This window comes from Martes martes, assembly GCF_963455335.1.
Source record: "Martes martes genome assembly, chromosome: 3".
In the NCBI taxonomy this organism is placed as follows: Eukaryota; Metazoa; Chordata; class Mammalia; order Carnivora; family Mustelidae; genus Martes; species Martes martes.
Genome location: NC_137890.1, coordinates 122,827,562 through 122,851,562, shown reverse-complemented (window position 1 = coordinate 122,851,562; position 24,001 = coordinate 122,827,562). Strand labels below are relative to the sequence as shown.

At 41.5% G+C, this 24,001-nt stretch overlaps 1 protein-coding gene across 1 annotated transcript in view; it reads right to left on the bottom strand.

Annotated features, from left to right (window-relative positions):
* TTN (titin) overlaps positions 1–24,001 on the bottom strand; it is a 272,495-nt gene that overhangs the window by 185,017 nt on the left and 63,477 nt on the right. Inside the window, exons 47-80 of the mRNA XM_080798480.1 lie at positions 19,387–22,161; positions 18,319–18,597; positions 15,947–16,510; positions 15,090–15,371; positions 14,714–14,992; positions 13,994–14,272; positions 13,617–13,895; positions 13,210–13,497; positions 12,817–13,095; positions 12,444–12,725; positions 12,070–12,348; positions 11,678–11,956; positions 11,298–11,576; positions 10,890–11,177; positions 10,486–10,764; positions 10,073–10,354; positions 9,694–9,972; positions 9,293–9,571; positions 8,902–9,180; positions 8,508–8,795; positions 7,984–8,262; positions 7,491–7,772; positions 5,970–6,248; positions 5,570–5,848; positions 4,278–4,556; positions 3,870–4,157; positions 3,429–3,707; positions 3,057–3,335; positions 2,667–2,945; positions 2,266–2,553; positions 1,852–2,139; positions 1,061–1,342; positions 523–801; positions 128–409 (exon numbers count right to left, since the gene is read on the bottom strand). Of these exons, the coding sequence (XP_080654606.1) occupies positions 128–409; positions 523–801; positions 1,061–1,342; positions 1,852–2,139; positions 2,266–2,553; positions 2,667–2,945; positions 3,057–3,335; positions 3,429–3,707; positions 3,870–4,157; positions 4,278–4,556; positions 5,570–5,848; positions 5,970–6,248; positions 7,491–7,772; positions 7,984–8,262; positions 8,508–8,795; positions 8,902–9,180; positions 9,293–9,571; positions 9,694–9,972; positions 10,073–10,354; positions 10,486–10,764; positions 10,890–11,177; positions 11,298–11,576; positions 11,678–11,956; positions 12,070–12,348; positions 12,444–12,725; positions 12,817–13,095; positions 13,210–13,497; positions 13,617–13,895; positions 13,994–14,272; positions 14,714–14,992; positions 15,090–15,371; positions 15,947–16,510; positions 18,319–18,597; positions 19,387–22,161 (12,339 nt within the window). The remainder of the gene's footprint in view (positions 1–127; positions 410–522; positions 802–1,060; positions 1,343–1,851; positions 2,140–2,265; positions 2,554–2,666; positions 2,946–3,056; positions 3,336–3,428; positions 3,708–3,869; positions 4,158–4,277; positions 4,557–5,569; positions 5,849–5,969; positions 6,249–7,490; positions 7,773–7,983; positions 8,263–8,507; positions 8,796–8,901; positions 9,181–9,292; positions 9,572–9,693; positions 9,973–10,072; positions 10,355–10,485; positions 10,765–10,889; positions 11,178–11,297; positions 11,577–11,677; positions 11,957–12,069; positions 12,349–12,443; positions 12,726–12,816; positions 13,096–13,209; positions 13,498–13,616; positions 13,896–13,993; positions 14,273–14,713; positions 14,993–15,089; positions 15,372–15,946; positions 16,511–18,318; positions 18,598–19,386; positions 22,162–24,001) is intronic.

The window sequence follows — 24,001 nt, the reverse complement described above, 5'->3', positions numbered from 1 at the left end:
TGAAAATAAAGTCACCTTCCAAACTGAGAGTGTAATCAATATATAATGGGGTAAGAATAATATTTGCAGATGATGACCATGGGCCAATCAATTTGATTTTTTTCTCAGGTTGTACTTTGTTACTAACCTACTACAGTCAAGACTGCTGAACATTCTCTCATCCCAGCATCATTTTTGATCTGGCACACGTATTTTCCAGAATCAGATGCTTCGGGACTCCCAAGTTGGAGGGTGGCAACATTATCGATGAATGAAATCTTGGTGTTTTCACTCTCTCTGATGACATCACCTTTATCTTTCAGCCAGACAACAGAAATGGGCTGGAAGCCTTCCACTACTGCCCGTAACTCAACAGCATCCCCAATAAGGGTTGAGGTGTCGATTAGCTTTTTCACAAATCGTGGGGGTTCTAATGAAAGAAATTTGTGGTTAGAGAGAAGAAGAATCACAGCCACATAAGTTATTAGTTAAGCAAGAAAAGATGAAAGGAAGAGACATATTTTTGTGCCCACGTATACAAACCTTTGAACTTGACAGTGCAAACACACGTGTCGCTTCCCACCTCATTAGTAGCTTTGCAGTGATATTCTCCTACATCAGAGGCTTCCAGATTAAGGATGTGAAGACTTGTATCAAAATTTTTTGAAGTGATTTTAAATTTCTTGCTGCTCCGAACTTGCTTTCGATCTTTAACCCACACCACATCAAATGGGGGGGTTCCCGAAATTTCACATTGTAAGATAACATCAGAACCTTTAAGAGCTCCTATTGGAGAAGGCTTCTGGGTGAAAACAGGAGGTGCTACCAGAAAAAAAAAGAAGATGAATGATGAGAACATCTGCTTACTAAAAAGGAGAAATAATATTCTAGAATCCAGAATCATTAAGAATGATTGGTGTGACCACAGGACGGTATGCTAACACAAGAAATAACAATCCACAAAAACTAGTTTAAGAATTGCAAGCAAATCCCCATAGTGAACCTTTTTATTTTGGAGCTCATGAGATCACTGAGAAAGAATCCGATCAGAGAAGAAAGGAAGAAGCTTAGTGTGTCTAACCTTTCACGGTCAGGGCAGTGCTGCAGCTGGCCTCACCAACACCATTATGAGCTTCACAGATATAGTCCCCGCTGTCCTCAGCGCTGCCTTCATTGATGGTAAGCAGTGCCACAGAATTAACAAATGACATATTGTACTTCCAACTTTCGTGAAGTTCACTGTCATTTCGGAACCATACAACTTTGATTTCTGGGGAACCACTTATTCTGCACTCCAGTTGGATGGATTCTCCCTGCTTTGCAACTTTTGAAGCTTCTAGTTTCTTAACAAACTTGGGAGGTTCTAGTAAATCAAAGGAAAAAAACAGCTTGTGTTGGTAGTTGAAGATCCCATAAATATATATTTAAACTGGTTTATTAAGAATATACTTCCTGGTAATTTTATGGTAAATGTTATGTTTTCTATTAAATAAGCTTTGAATAGAGAATTTAATTGTTAAGTTTATTTTTGTAAGCTAAAACATATAAGTTAATGTATTACAGAGGTATTTGATCAAAATTTAGTAATGATAAATCAGAACTCCATATAACAGAAAAAATACGAGGATAGTAGAAACAATATTTAACAAATTTCAACGAGACAACACTATCTGATAGGATCATACTTAGAGTTAACACTACTTTAGAGAACAATATAGAGACAAACGGAATTTTGATTAATGTTTTCAATACTAATATACGAATTCCCACATGACTCAGTTAGTTTATCCCAAACACTTAAAAACTAAAGGCACTTTTAGAAGACACAGATGTGGGAAAGAACAGATACTGGTAGATGCCACGTAATGATACCTTTTACACTGAGTTGAGCTGAGCACGTGTCTTTGCCAACATCATTGGTTGCTTGGCAAGTATATTGACCAGAGTCTCCTTTGCCTACTTTAAGAATCCTCAGATGGGGAGTATTTCCCACACAGGTGATAGTATAATTTCCTCCAGGACGTATCTCTTTGTTATCTTTTGACCAAGTGATTCGCATTGGTTGAGCACCAGTAACATGACACTCAAAGTCAGCACTTTCCCCAGCAATGACATCTATAGATACAGGCTTGATGTCAAAGAAAGGAGATTTCTTAGGTTCTGGAAAATGAAAAGAGAAGGCAATGTATGTTTTGTTTTACTTTTCCCATTGGCCATTTCTACTCTGGCAATGAATAAGAAGTCATGGTTTGGTTTGCAAAGGGAAAGATTAACATGGGAACAAACCTCTTGCTGTCAGTCTAGCACTAGAAGATGCTGTTCCAAGTGGGTTAGAAGCTGAGCAGGAGTACTGTCCAGAGTGACTCAAGTCAGTTTGTAAAATTTTTAAGGTTGCCACATTATCTACAAATGATGTCTGCAGATTCTCGTCATCTCGTAAAAGTACCCCATCTCTATACCAGCACACTTGGATGGGTGCAGAGCCATTTAATCGACAAGTGAGTGTAACTGGCAACCCAACAGTCTGTTCGATGTCTTTCAGTTGTCTTGCAAAGGAAGGTGGGAGTTGGCGCTCTGTAGGAAAACAAGCGACACTTGAGCCATCAGTAGCCTGAATAAAAATTTCTCCATAAAGATAAAAGAATTAAGATGAAAAAATTTCTTAATTTCTAAATTCATGTCATCACCTTGAATTCTGAAGACAGTCTTAGAAGAGGCAGTTCCTATACTATTCTCTGCTTTACATGTGTACTCTCCACTGTCATTAATATTCACTTTATTAAAAACCAGTGTGGCCACATTGTTGGTAAAATAGGTCCTGTATTCAGGAGTTGGTCGTAACTTAGTGTCTCCTTTGTACCAAGATACTGTAATTTCTGGCGTCCCAGCCACCTGGCATTGTAAAGAAACTGAATCTCCAACAGATGCCTCCAGAGGTTCTAGTTCCGTAACAAAATACGGCGGTTCTAAAGAAGAAAGGATCACAGTCAGCAACTGGAATTGAAGAACACCAAACAAAGCATGCTTTGTGCCACATAAATGCCAATCATTGACGAGGGAATAGTAAGACAACACACCTAATGTAGATACCAGAGCTTGGCAAACATCCCTCCCTGCCTCATTTTCAATTTCGCAGGAGTACTGTCCTGCATCCCTTTTTGTGCCATTCAGAATTTCTAGGATGCAGGTTTTCTCTGTTGTGACAATGCTGCATCTCTCAGATGGAGTTATGTTAAAACCGTCCTTCTTCCAGGTCACTGAAATCGGAAGCGTCCCAGTGTAGGTGCCCTCCAGAATTATGGACTTCCCTGGTTCCACAGAGTGATCGCTTAATTTCTTCACGAAGGTAGCCGGTTCTGGTGAGTGAGAAAGCACAGCAATTAATCACAGGAAGAGTGCAAAGATGCCCGTGTAGAGAAAATAGGAAGGGCAAGTGCAACGGAGCAGACCTTTCACAAAGAGATGCGTCGTGCAGGACGTTTGGCCTGCACTGTTAGACACCACACAGGTGTATTCCCCACTCTGAGAGACGTCAACGTTGAATAATTCCAGTTCTGCCACAGTGTCTTCAAAATAGATGTTGCACCGGTCTCCTCTCACGAGTTCTCTGGCACCTCTGAACCAGCCGACCTTGAAGGGAGGGGTCCCTCGGATAACGCTCGTGAAGGTGACATTTTTGCCTGGTAGTGTTTCCAGAGGTTCAGGTTCCTTCACGAAAGAGGGTGGTTCTACAGAGACATGGAGGACATGGAACAGAGCCTGTGAGCTTCTCATTGAGTTGCAACTTTGAATCAAAAATGAAGAGCCCTTTTGAATGGGTGTCAAATGGGTGCCTGGATGAGCACCCAAAGGAGAATCTGTAAGAAACGGTTTACGTAGGGAACACCGACCTTGCACAGCCAAGGCTGCCCGACATTCATCAGAGCCAGCGGTGTTAGCAGCCACGCATGTGTAATTGCCCATGTCCGAGGAGTCCAGGGAATTCAGCTGCAACATGCAGACGTTATCTGAAAATGTGGTTTGGTACTTTGCTCCGCTGACAATCTTCGTTTTCTCATGAAACCAGGCAACAGAGATGGGTGATGACCCAGCTACTTTGCACTCCAAGATGCAAGAAGTACCCAGCACCCCAACAGTATCTCTCAGTCTCCGCGTGAAAGAGGGAGGGACCATTCGGTCTGTGTGAGGAAAGGCAAGAGATCACCATGATTTGAAAGAGAAGAAGAGCCCTGAGAGACTGAAGCCGATAAAGACACTTGCATAAAGCCATGGGGATGGAGGGATGGAGCCGAACTGACCTGAAACATCAACCACAGCCGTGCAGCTGCTTTTTCCCACGTTGTTTTGAACCTGGAAGGTGTATGTGCCTGCGTCTTGGCTTTCAACAGAGAGTATCTTTAAGGAAGAGATTTTGTTGTAGAAGCTAAATTTGTGTTTTTGGCTGCTGGTCAACAGTTTTCCGTCCTTGTACCATTCTACTGAGAGTTCAGGAGTGCCAGCCACCTTACACTCCAGAGTGCACGTTTCTCCCACAGTTACTGTCATCGATCCTGCCTTTTCAACAATGACTGCAGGCTCTGAAATAAAGCATGAGAGCCATCTGTCAGTCTGTTACCTTTACCATGCCTCTACTCTCAAATTCCCTGAGACTGTTTCTTCCCATGGTGTGGTTGTATTAGGGCTCTCTCCCTAGAGAGAAATGATTCCACAATTACATGTTATCGTGAAATTTGGGGTTAATATTAAGAAATATTTTTCTGCACCAGTTGACTTCCAAAAGAATTCAATGTATATTAGACAGTGTGTACTGATTTGCACTTGACCCTAATGCAAAGGATTCATGTTACTATGAATTACTTGATATTTTTGCTTTATTTTAAGGTGCTAAAGCTAGTAGTTTTCAAAGATATTATCCAAATAGCTGCTAAGTTAAAATGTCCAAAGATGCAAGTGCAAGTCTTTCCTATTTAACTTTGATCTTGGGAGTTCTTGCTGTATTTTGGAAACAGAATTTCCTTGTTGCCTACGCTGGCTTCCAGCAGTTTTCATGCTTAAACAAAAGTGAGTCATGATTATATTGGCTAATCCATCAAGAAAAGCAGTAAGTAAACATTGAAACAAATGGTTAAGTTTTGTTAGGATCACAAACAGGAAAGAGTTTGAAAGATCAATTAGGGGGGAAAAAAAGATCGAATAGGTCCTTTCTCCTAAAGCTTTTTTTTCTTTCTTTCATTTCATTCTTAAAGGTTTTATGTATGTATGTATGTATATATGTATGTATATATTTGAGAGAGAGAGAGAGAGTGAGAGGTGGAACAGGAGATGGGCAGAGGGAGAGGGAGAAGCAGGTTCCCCACTGAGCAGGGAGCACAACTGGGGGCTCAATCCCAGGACCCTGGGATCATGACCTGAGCCGAAGGCAGACACTTAACTGACTGAGCCACCCAGACACCCCTCTCCTAAACCTTTCAAACAGGTAAGGATTAATATCCTTCTAGAAGAAATTCAGAACAGGAGAGTCTACCAGTGACTCATCTCAGTGTTTGGCATCACCTTCTAACAGGGGACCATTGTACTATATTGTACCAACCTAACACAGTCAATGTGGCCATGTTCTCCCTCATTCCACCATCATTCTTGATTTGACAGATATACTTCCCAGCATTAGCTGGTTCTGCTTTTGCAAACTGCAGAGTTGCAACATTGTCTACGAATGTAATTCTGATGTTTTCACTTTCTCTGATCACTTCTTTCTCTTTAAGCCACTGGACAGAAATAGGCTGGGCTCCTTCTATGGATGCTTGTAACTCAGCGGGCTCGCCAGCTACGACGGTGAGACTGTTCAGTTTGGAGACAAATCTTGGTGGTTCTGAACAAGGAAAGATGGGTGGAGATTGTTGAAAATGTTGTCCAGATAATGGAAGACAGAGATAAAAAAAAAAGTTTTGCACATTCCTGCCATTTCTGCCATATGCAGGAAATATGCTTACCTTTTAATTTTACGGTACAAATGCAAGTATCACTTCCGACTTCATTCTGTGCCTTGCAGTAGTATTCACCAATGTCTGAAGCTTCAACATTGAGAATGTGAATACTTGCATGGAAATTTTTGGATGCAATCTTGTATTTCTTACTACTTCGGAGCTGCCGCTTGTCTTTGTACCAGATCACCTCAAACGGTGGTGTTCCCGAAAGTTCACACTCAAGACTAACTTCAGTATTTTTAAGGGTTTCTACTACCGGAGGGAAGCTGCTAAAAACAGGTGGTTCTGTAAAAACAAGAATTTCTAATGAATTGGGCTATTTCATTTCACGCAATGCTTTTATTTCCCTGTTTTTAAGTTGGAAAAAAGAGTCAAGATACTATAATGGGGAAATGACGTCCAGAACTATCACTTTAGTGTAGAGGAATAACTGCTTTGGAGAAGCCATTAGTTTTTACAAAATCACTCTGCTTCCTTGGCAAAGAGCCCAGACAAGAACACTAGGTGTCCTTACTGAGGAATTCAATCTTCTATCTACCTGACCATACGAATTTATCTTGGATGATAAGGACTGATGCAAAAATTGTAAACAAAAATCAAACCCAAGTACATTTAATGAAGATGATTTGCATGAGGTTTAGAATCTAGACTTCAGAGACAAAATGTTTTGTAAAGGATTTATAACCGAGATACGTGGAAGCCATTATGACACCCGTGACCTACGTCTTCCACGTCAACAAATGTTATTGAAATAATTGCTTCACACCATGACAAACTTGGACTTTGGGTAGCAAATACTGAAAAATGGCCACAGAAAATACTGGTATTAATCGCACCAAGATATAGCAATATAATTTTTTTAAAAAATAGGAACCAATTCTTGAGAGAGGAAAAGAATATATAATCTTCCTGTGTTTTTAAAATGTAGGTATGTATGTATTTTTAAGTAGGCTCCACACCCAGAGTGGAGCCTAACGTGGGGCTTGTACTCAAAACTCTGAGATTAATACCTGAAATCAAGAGTTGGACACTTAACTGACTGAGCTTCCCAGGCACGCCTATAATTGTCCTGTTTTAAATGTAAGGTTAAAACCTGGATTGCTTACATCTTATATACATGCAGTAAATATTCTTTCTTTGTTATTAATGCTAAAGATTATAGTGAGGATGATGATACATTCGTAAGATGATCAAAGACAAAAATAGATTTTAAAATGCCTACTTTTCCTTTCCCCCCCTTTTTTTTTTTGGTATGTTTATGAAACATTAAATTTAACTGCTTGGCCAGTGTGTCGAGATGAACAGAATGAAGACACTGGAGTAACAAGAAAAATATCCCAGAATGACTGGCTACATGTAAGCAAATCTTAAGAAAGAACCAAAAAGGGAAATAATACTAGTTTGGGGAAATATTCTATGATCTCAAACGGAGCCTAAAATGACAATAAAAGAATAAAGACCTTTGATACCCCAGGGGAGAAGAAGGTGGGTTTCAGGTAATGAGGAACAGAAGAAAGAGATTTCTACCTTTCACGATAACCTTGGTACTGCAGCTTGTGCTGCCAGCAGGATTCTGAGCCTCACAAATGAAATCCCCACTGTCCTCAGTGCCCAGACTGTTCATCTGTATGACGGCCACTGAGTCAATGAAAGTCATTCTGTATTTGTCACTGGCTTGGAGTTCGTGTTCATTTCTGTACCACACAACTCTGATTTCTGGGGATCCAGTTATCTTGCATTCCAGTCGTGCGGAATCCCCTGCTTTCACTATTTTGGTTGCTTCTAATTTCTTTACAAACTTTGGTGGTTCTAGAGAGTGAAAAAAGAGGAGATTATGAGGGAACAGATATAAATGACAAACGCTAAATCAGGTGGTATGCAGGAAAGAGGAAAAGATGAACAATGCCTGGCAAATACAGTAGACTGTTAGAGAGAAGTGAACTTTCTAGGTTGGGGAGATGCACTGGACAGTAGGGAGCCATAGGCCAGACAGAAACATGAAACAATCAAACGTGCACACCTGTCACAAGCAACATTGTGGTACAAGAGTCGCTACCAACGTCATTGGTAACTTGGCAAGTATATTGTCCCGTCTTGGAAGCATCCACTGAATAGAGATTTAAGAAGCTAGTTGACCCTTCCAAGCCAATGAAACATTTAGGTCCAGAGGCAAGTTCCACATCATCTTTAAACCACTTAATTTTAAAGGGTGGTGTTCCTTTCAGTACTGCTTTAAATTCTACTGTAGAATCTGGTATGGCTTGCTGACGCTCAGGTTTCACCAGGAAGCTTGGTGGTTCTATAGACGTTAAGAGAAATATGCTTAATTAGATTCCTCGTAGTTAAACTGTTTTGACACTCCTACAGACATGTAAGCAGACATTTCTAAAAGAGGCAATGACTGTGTATTTCTTGAACGCAATAAATACGGACCTACGGAAACAGAATTACCGATACTTTATGGTCCCAAGAATACAAGGGAAGAATGCCACATTTAAAAAGCAATCACAAAGAAGAATCAAGAGAAGGAAAAGATGTTCTAACCTTTAACAGTTAAGATGCCACTGCAGGCATCATCCCCTGCTACGTTGGAGACCTTGCAGGTGTAATTGGCAGTATCTTCTAATTCCAGGTTATTAACTTCCAGTGACACTGTGTTCTCGTGACAGACGGGTCTGTATTTTGCACTTGTAGATATTTCTTTTCCGTCCTTAAACCACTGAGCACTAATAGGAAGGGAGCCAGAAACCTTGCACTCCATACGAATAGAAGAGCCCAGAACTTTATCCATTTTGGTTAATTTTTTGGTGAAAGATGGAGGGATGTCTTGATCTATCCAATGCAAACAGCAAAACACATCCGTTAATATGTTGCTACTTATTTACAAGGGATAGAGGTAACAGAGATAAGGGAAGCGGACTAGGGCCCAAGTACACACCTAGCACTCTAATGTCGGCGTCGCAGCTACTGCTTCCAAAGTCGTTTTCCACCTTGAACGTGTACTGACCACTGTCCTGCTTCATGACTGACTGAATCCTAAAACTGGCCACGTTATTTTCAAAACTCATCGAAAAATATCTACTAGGCACAATTTGTTTTCCATCCTTCAGCCATTTCACTTTGAGTTCTGGTGTCCCGGCCACCACGCACTCCAGAGTCACTGGGTCTTTCTCAGTGACATCCACAGACTTAGCTTTCTCTAGAATTTGAGCAGGCTCTGCAGTAAGAATCAAAGTGCAAATTAATTGCATTGCTAATTCCACTAGAAATAAAGGGTGCTTATGTAACTGTCCCCACCAACTAAGTCCTCAAGACAACAGCTCACAGACCTTGTACTAAAAGGAACGCGTAACACCTCTCAACGCCTGACTCGTTCTTGGCTTGACACGTGTATCTCCCGCTGTGTCCGTTGTCCACAGCTCTGATCTGAAGCGTGGCCACGTTGTTCACAAATGAAATATGAGCATTATCATCTTCATCAAGAATGTGATCATCCTTGAGCCAGGTTATAGAAATGGGAGGAGAGCCCGCCACTGTACTTTGAAAGGTGGCAGAGCTCTTCAAAACAGTAGTGACGTTTTCTATCTTCTTAATGAATGACGGGGGTTCTGTGATGCAGTGACATAGTGGGGAAAAGAAGAGGCAGAGTTGAGCTTCTCCTCATGATCAGAAAATGAAAGAGCATTATCGAATTTTTCATGGTAGCCTGCTTTGTGGGTGTACCACTGACCTTTCAGGGAGACTCGTGTCATGCTGGCGCAGCTGCCACCTTCGTTGGATACAATGCACTGGTATTCACCAGTGTCTGATGGGTCACACCTGGTTATGTGGAGGTTGAACACCGATACTCTGTCAGTGAGGGTATATTTTTTGCTGCTCCGGATTTCCCTGTTATTCTTCAGCCAAGTGACCTCAAATGGGGGTGTCCCCGTCACTTCACACTCCAGCTGCACGTCACTATCTTTCACGACCTCCACAGGCCTCAGCTCCCTGATAAAGGTGGGAGGTTCTAAAGATTCAAAAGGAAGACAGAGACGAGCTTACTCGAGGGAAGACAGGGAGCCTGGCCAGCAGCACAGCCAAAGGGGAAAACGGACCCAGGAACGCACCTTTCACTTTTAATTCAATGCTGCAGCTCGCTGTGCCCGCGTCATTACGGGCCTCACAGACGTAAGTCCCGCTGTTTTCTACCCTGGCACCAGAGATTTGGAAAGTGGCTAAACCGTCAATGAAGGAAATGCCATGTTTCTGAACGGCTGTTATTTCGTTTCCGTCCAGATACCAAGAAACTCTGATTTCAGGAGTGCCCGTTATTTGGCATTCAAATGTTGTCGACTGTCCATTTCTCAGCACTAATACAGGGCTGGGCTTCTTAATGAATTGAGGAGGTTCTAAAGACGGGGAAGAAAGTGTCACATGAACGTTTATTAAAACAAAGGCTGGAATCACTTTCTTCAGCCTCTCCCCTCTCCCCAAGAAAATGCAGACAAGCAAGCAAGAGAGATGTATGTAGAGACCAGACCTTTTACAAAGAGCGTGGCTTTACTGGTTGCAGTGCCAACATCATTGCTTAGTTGGCAAATGTAGGTCCCAGAATCGGCAGCTTTGGCTGAAAAGAGCTCTAGGATGGTGGAGGTGTCATCCTTCCAAATGGAGCGCGCTGCTCCTGAGTGCAACTCTTTGTTATCTTTAAACCACTTTATGGTCATGGGTGCAGAGCCACCCACAAGAGCCTTGAGCTGAACCCTTGTGTTGGGACTGATGTCTTGGGACTGTGGCTTTTCCACGAAGTAAGGGGGTTCTGGGATGAAAGACAAAGAAGCAAAAGGAGAAAGGAAGGTTTACTTGGGAATGGGGCAATAGGGTGAGAATTAAGAAACGAGACAGCAGACCCATCCTTGGTAAAGGGAGATAAGAAATGCCAACCTTTGACCGTGAGATGGCCACTGCACTGGTTGTGACCTGCCTTGTTGGTAGCCGAACAAGTGTACGTCCCACTGTCTGTACCTTCCAGCTGACTGATTTCCAAGAAGGCAGTGTTATCATGAAAAGAGAATTTGTATTTCTCACTAGCTGTTATTTCTTGGTCATCTTTGAACCACTGGATGCTGATGGGATGTGAGCCAGCCACTATACATTCTAAGTCAATAAAAGACCCTTTAATGCTATTCATCTTCTTCAGCTTTTTGGTGAATGAGGGAGGTATGATAAGATCTATGCAATGAAAAAGCAAGAAACCAAAGGAAAAAAAAAGTTAGGTCAACGCAGCAATTTGTGTTTTCTGTAAAACTGTAGGAGATGAGGAGCAAGGACATGTTCAGTTTCGATACTGACCTAATACATTAATGCTAGCCTTGCAGCTGCTTCTCCCAACATCATTTTGGACCTCAAAAGTATATTCTCCACTATCTCTCTTTTCTGTAGAAATAATCTTCAGTATAGAGACCGTGTCAGTGACGCTGATTTTGTATTTTTGGCCTAGGGTCAGTTCTTGGCCATCTTTAAACCATCTGGCTGTAAGCTCCTTAGTCCCTGAAAATTTAACCTGCAAAGTGGCTGGGTCCCCTTGGGTAACATCTATAGACACAGCCTCCTCGGTGATCGTTGCAGGTTCTGTAGAAAACAAAGGGACAGGTGTGGATCGTGAGTGGCTCCACTGAAAGGCTCACATCGGCCTTATTTCCTAAAACCCATAGCAAACCTTCTGCACTGACCTTTCACTGAGAGCAGTGCAGAACATCTTTGTATTCCTGCATCGTTTTTGGCCTGACAGACATATTTCCCATCGTGCTTGACTTCGATGCCACTGAGGTACAGACTAGCCACATTGTTCTCAAAGGTCATTCTTATATTATCGTCCTCAGTGACTTCATCATTGTCCTTTAACCAAGTCACGGTGATTGGCAAAGAGCCCTTCAGGGTGGCCTGGAAGGCAGCGGTGCCTCCCCGAAGGGAGCTCGTGCTCTCGATCTTCTTGACAAAGGTTGGGGGTTCTAATAGGAGAATAATTCTCAATCAGTGTCAGCTTAGAGCAAAAGTGGATTTTTGACGGTACAAAGAGTTCATTCTACAGGAGAGCCAGTGCACGGTTCAAAGCGACACTAACCTCTTAGAGTCACCCGGGCGGTGCAGGTGCTGCTCCCCACCTCGTTGGTCACCCGGCACTGGTATTCCCCAGCATCCGCGGCGACAAACTTGAGGACCTGCAGGCTCACCAGCTGGTCCTGAATGAAGGTTTTATACTTCCTACCACTTCTCAGCGTCGTGTTGTCCTTGAACCAAGTGATCTCAAAGGGAGGTGTGCCTGCCACCTCGGCCAGCAACATGACATCGTATTCCTTCAACACTTCAATGGGCTTAAACTCTTTGGTAAAGTAAGGTGACTCTATAGCAGGAAAGGAATTACTTGGAGTTAATGCGGGGGGAATCTGGGCTGGGGGCCACCACCATGGTAACACAAGGACCAACGTGAACACAAACCTTTCACTATTAAAATGCTACCGCAGTGGTCACTGCCAGCTTCATTTTGGGCCTCACACATGTACTCGCCACTGTCTTCAATGGCAACATCTGTAAGTCTTAGAACTGCAGTAGACTCCACAAAAGACATTTTGTGTTTGCTGCTCTCCTTAATTTCTCTATCATTTGCAAACCATGTTATTTTAATTGGAGGGGTGCCAGTTACTTTGCAGGCCAGCTGGGTGGTGTCTCCCTTCTTTAACAGCTGTGATGGCTCTAACCTCTCAACAAACGTGGCAGGTTCTGCGGAAGGAAGGAAGTTATTAAGAAACATGAGGAAGAAGAAAGAACGCATAAAGAGGGTAGCACAAAGAGTCAAGAAAACCAGGCAAACCTTTCACAAATAAGTTTGCACTGCACTCCACGCTTCCGGCGACGTTGCTGACTTGACAGGTGTATGTGCCCGAGTCAGAGGTTTTTACTGCGTAGAGTTCCAGGGAACTTTCTAAAGCTTCTTTGGTGATATAGCAGCTTCCACCAGAGACGAGCTCTTTGCCACCCTTAAACCATCTGACTGTGAAAGGGGTGGACCCCTGGAAGGTGCTTTTCAGGCAGACTGCTGAGCCGGGCAGAACATCCTTTGATGCAGGCTTAGTTACAAAACTGGGTGGTTCTAAAGAGGGGGTATAAGAGAGAATTTCTAAGAGTTAAGAGGCGCGATTTAAGGGAAGAAGCCTTAATTTGAACATCGTCTATATTAGAATGGAACGCAAAGTCTCCAGCCAACCTTGCACAATCAGGGCTCCACTGCTGTCTTTGCTTCCCACGGAATTTGTGGCGCGACAAGTGAAATTGCCTGCGTCGTTCATGTCTACTCTGCTTATCTCCAAGGAGGCCGTGCCTTCCACAAAGGCTATTCTGTATTTGTCAGAAGAAGCTATTTCTCTACCGTCCTTGAACCAGGACACCCTCATGGGGAGAGAGCCAGCGATTCTGCAGTCCAGCCTGCAGGTACTGTTAACAACACTGCCCACATTGCGCAGGGGTTTGGTAAAAAACGGAGCGATGTCGCGATCTGTTCATGGCACAAGAAGAGAAGAAAGGTAAGCATGGGAAAGCGCTCGGTGATTTGACGCGTGCGCACTGGCTGGATTACAGAGGAGTGCGTAAGCATCAGTTTCCGAAGGTACTAACCTAACACAGTGAACGTTGTTTCGCAGGAGCTGCTGCCCACCTCATTGGAAATCTCAAATGTGTACTGGCCGCTGTCGTGCAGTTCGGCTGAATAAAATTTGAGTTGGGCAACATTGTTTTTAAAACTTATTCGGTACTTTTTGCTCGCAACCAAAGGTCTTCCATCTTTGTACCATTTGGGCTTGAGTTCTGGGGTGCCTGTGACTGTGTACTCCAGCGTGGCTGGGTCTCCGGCTGTCACCTGGACCAGCTCTGCTCTCTCAACAATTTTGGCAGGTTCTACAATGGTATTAAATAGTTAGCATGACCAAGTGTGCATTAGGATTCCACTTCAAGTGGAAACAGTGATTCTAAGTTACAAATGTTCCTGCACGCACCTTTGACTGTTAATTCCCCAATAGACGTTTGGCTCCCGGCTTCATTTTCAGCCAGGCACGTGTACTTGTCACCAAAACTAATCTGAACATCAGGGATGATCAAGACCGCAACACCATTAGAAAAGCTCATTTTGATCTTTCCGTCTTCTTTAATGATCTCTTGTCCTTTAAACCAAGTGACTGAGATGGGTTCTGACCCTCTCACGGCAGCTTGTAAAGTAACGGTCTGACCTGCTAGTGCAGTAAAATCATCTACTTTCTTTACAAAGGTTGGTGGCTCTAGTTAAAGAAAGAGAACATAGCTTGTCAACTCCCAAACACTTTCGACACCATATACCTTTATTTCATCTAGGTTACATTTCTCCCATCCAATACCGCCCTTCCGTAGTGTCGGTTCATGAGAAGAATAAATTAAAATTTAAGAACAGTTACACCTCCATCCGAGAGAAAGAAGCACAGTTGTGGTTATCAGCAACAACGTGGTCATTAAAGATGATTATGAAACCCACTATTGTTACCGGAGATTAAATATTTACAGTCGTCTCAGAATAAAGACTGGATGAAGGTCACCGACTTTGTCCCCAAGATCCCAGGTTAAAGCAAAAGTGAAACATAATCTCACGCGATAGGAGAAGAAGAAAAAGATGGTTTTTCTTCAGTGGGTTAAGAAAGTGATTTCGACAATAGGTTAGTGAGGCACCATTTTGTTCAAGCACTGACCTTTTAAGAAGTGAGTTGCTCTGCAGCCACATTTCCCAACTTCATTAGCAACAACACATTCGTATTCACCAACGTCCGCACTATTGAAAGAAAAGATCTCCAGAGACACCAGAGACTTCTGAGACAACAACCTGTACTTTTTACTACTTCGAATTTGCTTCTTGTCTTTGAACCAGCTAATTTCAAATGGTCCTGTGCCTGAGATTTCACACTGAAGAAGGGCATTTGTTCCTCTCACTATATCTGCAGGCTCAAGAGTTTTGATGAAAGATGGAGGCTCTACAAAGGCACGAAAGCATTGTGTAAGTGAGGTGTCCCGAGCAAATACAGAGAAAATCTTTTTCTCAGAAAACCCACGGACTCCGAGTCAACCAACCTTTGATAACTATTTCAGCACTGCAAGAGTCACTGCCAACGTCATTCACCGCCTCGCACGAGTAAGTACCACTATCTTCGACTTTGACATCCGTCAGATCAAGCACAGCCTCAGAATTGACAAAAGACATTCGAAGAGTGTTACTCTCACTAACTTCTTTGTTATTTTTAAACCAAGTGACCTGGATCACAGGGGAGCCTTTCAGCCTACAGTGGAGGCGTGCTGATTCACCTGGCAGCATTAAATAAGAGGGATCCACCTTCTTCACAAAGGATGGTGGCTCTACAGGAAGTTAACAAAAAAGAGAAAGGAAAGTGATGTGAAGTGTCAACTCCACAAGAGAAAAGGAGACGTATACCACAAGAAGACACAATACACATCAAATATCTCGATGAAATTTCTGGAAGGGTTGTGGTGCCCTCAATAGTTCTCCAGGGTTCCACGATTTTAAAACCTATCCTGGGCTCTCAGTTAAAACAAACAAACAAACAAACAAACAAACAAACACAAAAGCAAGCCAACTCTTGTCTTACATGAAAAACAAACTCTTTGTCTTACACAAAAAACAACTGCATAAGAGAGTTACAAGTTGCCTAGACACTTTCAGTTTTTAGAAGAAATTTAGAAGAAATTTTAAGCACATTTTGTTAATGGCACACAGTTTTAAAAGAACAGAGTGGCTTCTGAAGAAGATTGAAAATATAAAATCAGACAATGCCAAGATTTCCCCAAACCAAAGCATTTGCTTGCATGAAATTACTTTAATAATAAAATGTACGGACTGCCTTGTTTGTCAATAGTTTTTCTACAGTGGCATCCTTAAAATGAAAAATAATATTCATTCACACATTTCTTACCTCTGATAGTAACTGTTGCCGAAGAGGAGCTGCTCCCAGCCTCATTGGAAGCAGTGCAAACATAGGTTCCTGAATCTTTTAGTTTGGCCAGGGGGATCTCAAGTGATGCTATCTTATCTTCAAAATAGATCTTATAATCTTTCCCAGGGGGTAGTTTTTGCCCATCTTTATTCCATGTTACAGTCACTTTTCTGTCTTCATCTACTTGGCACTCAAGGTGGATTTTCTTATTGATGGCGGATTGCACGGGTTCTAATTCTTTAATGAAATGCGGCTTGTCGATGATGATTAACTCAGCTTGGCAGATGTCAGCTCCAAACTTGTTGGAAGCCTTGCAAGAATAAACTCCTCGATCTTGAATTGTAAGATTTGAGAGTTCTAAACTGTGTTTATTTTCTGCCTCTGAAATCTTGCAGTTAGGGGAAGGTGATAATGCAGCACCGTCTTTCTGCCAAATGGTTTCAATCACGGGAGTCCCTAATACCGTGCAGAGGAACTTGGCTGTCTTACCCACAAAAGTTGTAACAGACTTAGGTCTGGAGTAAAAGCTTGGTGGATATGCCTCTGCAAAAGAAAGTTTTTTCAACATTATATTTTTGTCCCCACAGAAGCTCTTGCTGTAATTATATATTCTAAGAAAGAGAAAAGATGAGCTACATATTTAGATAGACACGAGACATTATTTAAAATAGGATAATAAATTCATCAGATGAAAAGACTGACCAAAGGAAAGGGATGAGAGGGTTCTTTATAGAGGAGCGAGACACCACTTTCAATGTTTCCCATAAAGGAAAGAATGAATGTTGCTTTGTCTAGTAACATTAACTTATTATTGTTAATAATTTGTCCACTTCGGTAGCTGATTCATTGTCTGAATCATTTGATAAGTAATTCAGCTGCTCCTTTAACTCTGTGAATTAGAAGACTGTGTAAGGAAGATAAAGAAAATGCACTCGACTTTCCTGAAGAGTAGGACATTAAGTGATAAGAAGACAGTGTAGTTTGGTGAAGCCTCCCTAACCTTCATGTCAACCATCAGCAAATCCTTCAATGGCCCGACTCTGAATCATTCCCTACATCATTTCGAACTTGTAAAAAAATTTATAGAAGTAATTTCCTATTTCCATTCTGCATTTTGAAGGAAGTCTTTAGGAACCTCTTTCCAATTAAAAAAAAAAAAATCTCCTCCTCTTCCTCCTTTCCCTCTTATTATTTGAAAGCTCAGGTATTAGTGCCCTTATTCAGATGGACTGATTTGGGTGAAGAGGTTTTCAAAGGCATCATTAAGAATACTGCCATGCAGCTGGTTGTATGGACACTCCAATCACAAAGTGAACCACTGGATGGGTTACCATGGGCCTGGGCTTCAGATTTTTTGATACATGAAAGAGCTGCAGGGAAGAGGAAGCTAGAGGGAACCCTGACTTTTCCAAGCTAAAAAGATGGCCTTTGTTTGCCCTTCCCCTTCAGGCTTCTATTGGAAAAGACCAAGGGGCTGTTCCAGCCAGATATTTAGTGCATATCTTCTCTCAACAGCACAGAGAATTGCTCCCCAGACTTTACATTCACACTTACCCTTGGAAGAAGAAAGCAAAAGAGAAAGAGACAGAGACAGACAGACAAAGAAAAGGAAAGCACTACTGATTTATTTTTCCTAATGAGGGAAACCAAATACTCAAAGAGTGTGAGCTACTCAAAAGTCATCTTGTTTGTCAATGAGGAAATTGAGAACAGAATATTTATGTAGTTGCTCTTATTTTTAAATTAGTAGTAAAACCTAGGGTGAAAATCCTAGTTTGTAGTCCTGAATAGCTCCCTGTCTTATTTTAGGATTTAACTTCAATCTTATGCTCTGGCTTCTTTTTTTTTTTCTCTTCAGTTTGTAATTCTGTTTTAACTGGTTAACTGGTTCCAAATTATTAAATACAATGGGACATTATTTATATTTTAGTAGCAACACACTATCCTGAAATGTGTCACATTAAGTGCCAAGCCAGGCCAGGAGGAATTAGCCAAGATATTTCCACCATGCTAATAATTTTAGAGAGAGAGAAAGAGAACAAAACAAACTGGGGGGAAAAAAAAAACAAAACCAAACTCCAAACCAAACTTTCAGGTGCCACTGCTCACTGGATTCCTTGACACTGTTCTCAAAATAATAAGTTATTTTTATTTTTCCCTTAGCTGCTCTTAGAAAGAAGACAGTAACGAATGAGATCTCATCCCACACGGATGCTGTGTGACCTAGTCCCTGTGTTACAGCATGGCTGTTGGTCTCTCCAGTTGGCAGCACAAGCCCATCCTGCGCTGCAGAAAAAGTAAAACAGGCTACAGTGTGAAGCAGGGCAACCAGCTCAGTCTATGCCATTTACCTGTCACAGTTAGGGTCGCCGTACAGCTGACACTGCCGTACTCATTGGAAGCTTTGCAGGTGTACTCGCCGCAGTCCACCACCTGGGTTCGCAGGATTTCCAGGCTGGAGACATACTTCGAGGAGCGAATAGAACACTTGTCACTTTCGTAAATTTCTCGGCCAGCTTTAAACCACTGGAACCGGACATTGGGGGCACTTTGGACCTCACAGGTGAATTTGGCTAGGTGGCCCAGAGCTACTTCCAGGGGCTCGATTCTCCTTTTGATCACTGGGGCAGCTGCAAAGGGAAGCAGAGGCTGTTAGCATGCCTCCTTATCAGGCAGACCACATTTTTCTTTCTCTTCTCACTTTTGTTGCTGTTAATGAAGTAAAACAGTTGAAACTGGTGAGATGGATTGCAGGGGTTGAAGACAAGTGACTGGAAAATGAGAACAATCATTGAAGGTAAAAGAAGACAGTAAGTAGCTTTTAACACATTCAATCGTTACTTTGCAGTGGGTTGTGAAAAACATGATTAAAATGTGATGCTATGGGCTTACATGCATAACAACATGATATATTCTTTAAATATACCATGCTAAGGACACTGTGAACAGCATTTTAAAAAAGTGATATACTACATACAGGGATGAAGTGAAACAATATCCAAAAAGAAATACAAATAAGAAACACCAGTGGACAATTAATCATGGTTATTCTGAATTTAGGGATAAGACTGGTAATTTCGGGCAGCAAGGTGTTCACTGACAGCTTTTATTATATATTATATTAAAGTACTTTCAAGTAAATATAAACTAAAAAAACATACTGGTATTATGGAACATAGGAATATAACATCTAATTTTAAAAATAAATAGGAACGTAGATAGGATAATGTATGACCTCGTAAGGCAGTAAGGAAAAAGGAAAAGAATTAATAACCATGATTATGTCTGTGGTTTCGTTCTTACTCTACACAAATCACATTCTGGCAGAGGCAGGTAAGTGAAAACTCAGTGATGGAAAACTAAATCATTACGATCCAGTGAACATTAGAGCTCGAGCCCCCTCATCCTTAAAATCCAACCTCTTTTGACTACAGTGAGTTTGGCTGAAGTTGCTGCATTTCCCTTGTCGTTCAAGGCCTCACAGGTATATGCTCCTTGATGTTCTTCTGTATTTACTTTGTCGATTACTAACGTATATGTATTTTGATCTTGTAAACACTTGAACTTTTCATCTGAACGCACCAGTGTGCCCTCAAAATACCAGTTCACCTCTTTGGCGTTTGTTATGGATGACGTGAGTTTTACAGTGTCACCTTCCTCCACAGTAGTGTCCACCAAGGGCGTGTGAATGACAGGACCGTTCCCTTCAACTACACTGTCCTCAGCTTCCTGTAGCTCTCCTAGGCCAGCCTCCCCGGTACCACTTCCGGGGGACATCTCTTTTTCCTCTGACGGCTTTTGGGTCTCGTCCTGTTTTTCATCAGGGCTAGCAGCCGCAGCAATGCCATCAGGGACAGGTGCGGTATCCGCAACTTTGACCTGACTTTCCACGTGAAAATAGCTGACCTCTTCTGCAGAGACAAGATGTTTAGATTCGACTTCTGGTTCCCAGACTGCATCAACCTTCTGGGAATCTGGGAAAGGACCCATTTCTTCCTTCAAGCCTGTTCTGGCTCCCTTCAGGATTCTGGGACCCTCGGCTGTCAAGACGTTTATTTCCTCACACACAATAGAGCACAAAGCATCCTTAAGCTCGGTTTTCAAGTTAGCCATTTGAGGATCAATGTCTTCAATAGCAATGGTTAATTCTTCCGTTAGAGTCTTCACTGAAGTAATAAGGTAGGTACACAGAATGCGCTTGGGCTCTTGGGTGAAGTTTATGGCCTTCACCTCCACCTGTTCAATGTTCCTTAGCCATTCAGAGAACAGACTTGGTTGCTCACTGGCCACTGCTGCTTGCAAAGCCCTGCGGATCTGAGTTTTGAGGTTTAATCGTTGTTCTTCTGGAATTCCAGGAAGCAAACTCTCCTTAGAAAGAGTGTCGCTTGCCTGTACCTCTTGCACTCCATTGACCATCAAGGGCTCTTTCTTACACTCACTGGTTTGGTTCAGGGGCATGACCAAGTCGTCAGAACGCTCTTCTTTAAGCAGTACCTGCTTTTCCTCACACGCTAGTGGAAATCTTAAGGACTTGCCTTCCTCAGTCCTGGCTGCATGATCTTGCCCTGTGCTTTCCAGTTGATCTGCACTTTCCATCAAAATTTCATCTTCTGTGCATGTGTGTTCTGAAGGGACCTGGGGCTCCCGGTTGACCTCAGAGGTGATGACCTCAGGACCCTTAAAACTTTCCACGCTTCCCTCAGCTAAACTCTGACTCAGGGTGAGAGCACTTGGTGTGCCTTGCTTGGGAAGGGTCAGTCTTTGCTCTTTGTCCATTGAAGACACTGTCTTTTCTTGTGGTAAAAGCTCTTCCTCAGCCATAGAGGTTGGATATGAATGGGCTGGAGTGTCTTCTATCGAAGACGGTGGATAACTCCCTTCGGGTTCAGCTAGTAAAGCTTTCAGAGGCTCCACTGTTAATGAACTGATTTCCTCTACAGACATGGCACTTGGGAAGATTTTTTCAGCATCTGATAGGACCACCTGTGGTTCAGGCTCTTGAAGCATTAGGACATCTTTGCGGAGAGTTTTCTGGGACTGGACCATCTCCAGCTGTAAATTGGGAGACTGTTCCTTGATAGTCTGAGTACAAATAGTGCCGCTGACGGAAAGAAGCGCCCTGGTGCTTTCCGGATCAGGCACATTCTGCTCCAACGTGACTACGGATTGCAACTGCTCAGCCACTAATGTAACTTGACTACTTAGTTCACTGGCTTTAACAGTATGCTCATAAGCAAGCTGCTGGTTTTCTTCTGCCATGGAAGCAGCTTCCAAAACGGTGTTGTTTACAAAAGCTGCAATTTCCTTCTCTGAGTCAAATGTGTCAACTGCAGGACCCTTTAATGGAAAACCTTCAGCAGCCTCCGGTGTGGGCTCTGCTTTGCAGGGAGCATCGGTCATGTCCCTGTCTTCTAGAACTATAAGCAGCTCGGCTGCACAGGTGGACTCACCCCATGTATTCTCTGCTTTACAGACATAGAGGCCACTGTCTTCCCTCTGAGGGTCATTAACAATGAATGTTCCAGAACCATCCGGGTTATGAATGATGGTATAATAAACATTGGTGCAAAGCTGCTGGTTTTCTTTGAACCACAAAACAGTGGGTGCAGGCTCTCCAAGAACCCTGTACTCAAAGATAGCAGGGAGCCCCCGAGCACACTGAATTGGCTTGAACTCCTTAAGGAAGTAAGGAGGACAAGGCCGTTCAGACTTTTCCATAAATTTCTCCACTGGTTCTGGTTCTGTCTCTTTGTGCCCCTCTCCTTTGGAACTGATTTTTAGATAGGCATTGCATACTGTCCGTCCATATTCATTACTGGCAACACATGTATACTCTCCCTCATCCTCAAATTTGGTGAACAGAATGATCAGACTATGATCATTGCCATCAAAAACCAATTTGTAGTCAGCAGAAGGGGTTAACATGACTCCATTAAAGAACCACTGAATTTTAGGCTTGGGAATGCCAGTGACAGTAACAGACAGTTTAGCTACATCCCCTATGCTTATTTCAGCATTTGACACTTCTTTGGTGAAAACTGGAACATGGCCTTCCTTTTTGGAATCAAATGTAGTTGAATGAATTGGAGGTTCAGACAAAAGTTCAAGTGTTTCATTTCTATTAGATAACTGAAGGCCAGAGCTATAAGTTTGGAATTCTTCTTCCTCAGCAGACAGAAGAGAACTAGAAAACTCTGTATGGGGAAAAGTGATTATTATTTTACTATCAATTTTATTTAACAACAACAAAAAATAGAAGTAAAAAAATTATGCACCAGCTGATGGCTTTCTTCTGCTTTATTCCTGGAATCATTAGATTATCTCAAGATTTTAAAAAAAGCACATTTCTAAGTTTTTAATCTTAGCTCATTTTATATTATATAACTATAAATACTGTACTCATGCAACTTTCAATCCACTTCATTTGTGTTAGTTTATAAATTTTAAAGCTATTCTATGAAATTTTCTCTGTGGTATAACCCCAATTCTAAAGTTTGAAAAACTGCTGCCTATATATTTAAAATAAAAGAATCCAGAATTATTTAAATAAAATTCAAAAAGATCCAGAATTATTATTTATGTTTAGAATTTTCTTGAGTTAAGAATGATAGCCATTGTCAAACTGAAGACTGATTATTTCCAAAATAAAACACTGATGTTTCTGTTACTGCTTATAAACTAAAGCTATTATAAAAAAAAGAGGCTATAGGAAATACTTAATTTGCATTTGTAAGAGAATCATTGGTTTCACTTAAGAGAAATTCTTGCCTTCTTTGGCCATGTAAATTGCCATAGTATTTCAACAGAGCTTTTATAATAAGGCTTTTGTTAAGAAAATGGGAGAATCAGGAATGAAAGAAAATAACTCCAACACTAAAAATGGGATTGTACTTTATTGTGTGAGAAATATCTATACAGCATTATTGAACAGAAAAACAAGAGTGAATAACATATTCTTTAAACAGTATCACGGATGACAGGCATAATTTGATAAGAAGGAATTAGGTTTTTCATCAAATCTGGTAGGAATGTAGAACAGCTCTATTAAAATAGTTTTATGATCTTTTCCAAAAGCCGAATTATTATTTTATTAATTCACTCCCCTTGTATCACATGGAGTAGTCATGCCTTAATTCCTCTCTGTGCTGGCATAGAAGCAGTAGAAGGCACAACTCTAGTGTCTAATGGCTCTAAATGTACTGGCAAAATTTACCGATGGCATGTAGAATACATATTCAGTTACTTATTATTTCAAATTAGTAAACCACATAACCATTGATTAATTTCACATACTAATGGTGACCACTTAACTTTACATTTATTACTCATGTCCCTTCACTTGAACTCCCAAAATATCTGTAAAGGGAATAAATGTGAATATTTAAATTACCCCAACTCACTAATATTTGAAATATTTTCAGTTGTATTCTCTTACTTCTAACATGGTGTATTGACCATAAAAAATACAGTAAATAAAATTCAAATGTGCTGAAACATCAAAGGTATAGTTAAAAGTACATGTAGTAGCTGCAGCTAATGTCTAAACTTTACTACGGGTAATACAATGAATTCTCTATCCAGCATCAGAGAAATTAATATTCCCGGCTTTTAAGTTATGTGCCATTGAATCAGAAAAAAATTTCATTTAATTATCTACAACAATAAGTAAGCCAAGTAAGTAAGGCAAGGCTTATTTTTCTTCCTTCAGTCATTTGTTATTCTGAATATCCTCAATTCATTGCATTTGAGACTATAAGAATTCTAATGAGCAAAATCAAACTCTTCCTTCCTCTAAATTCAATAAGACATTACAAGGTTTTTCCCTTCTTCCTTCCTCTCTTCCCTCCTTCCGTCCTTCCTGCACCAGCCATTGTCTTGTTTGTCATGACCTGAATTTCTAATTTATTGAAACGTCCATTTTCTAACTAAGAGTAGAATAAATCCTTAAGTCCCTAAACTATAGAACTAATTTTATTTCAGGAATTTATGATGCAATATATTATATCTATACTTATTATCACAGATACTATGTGC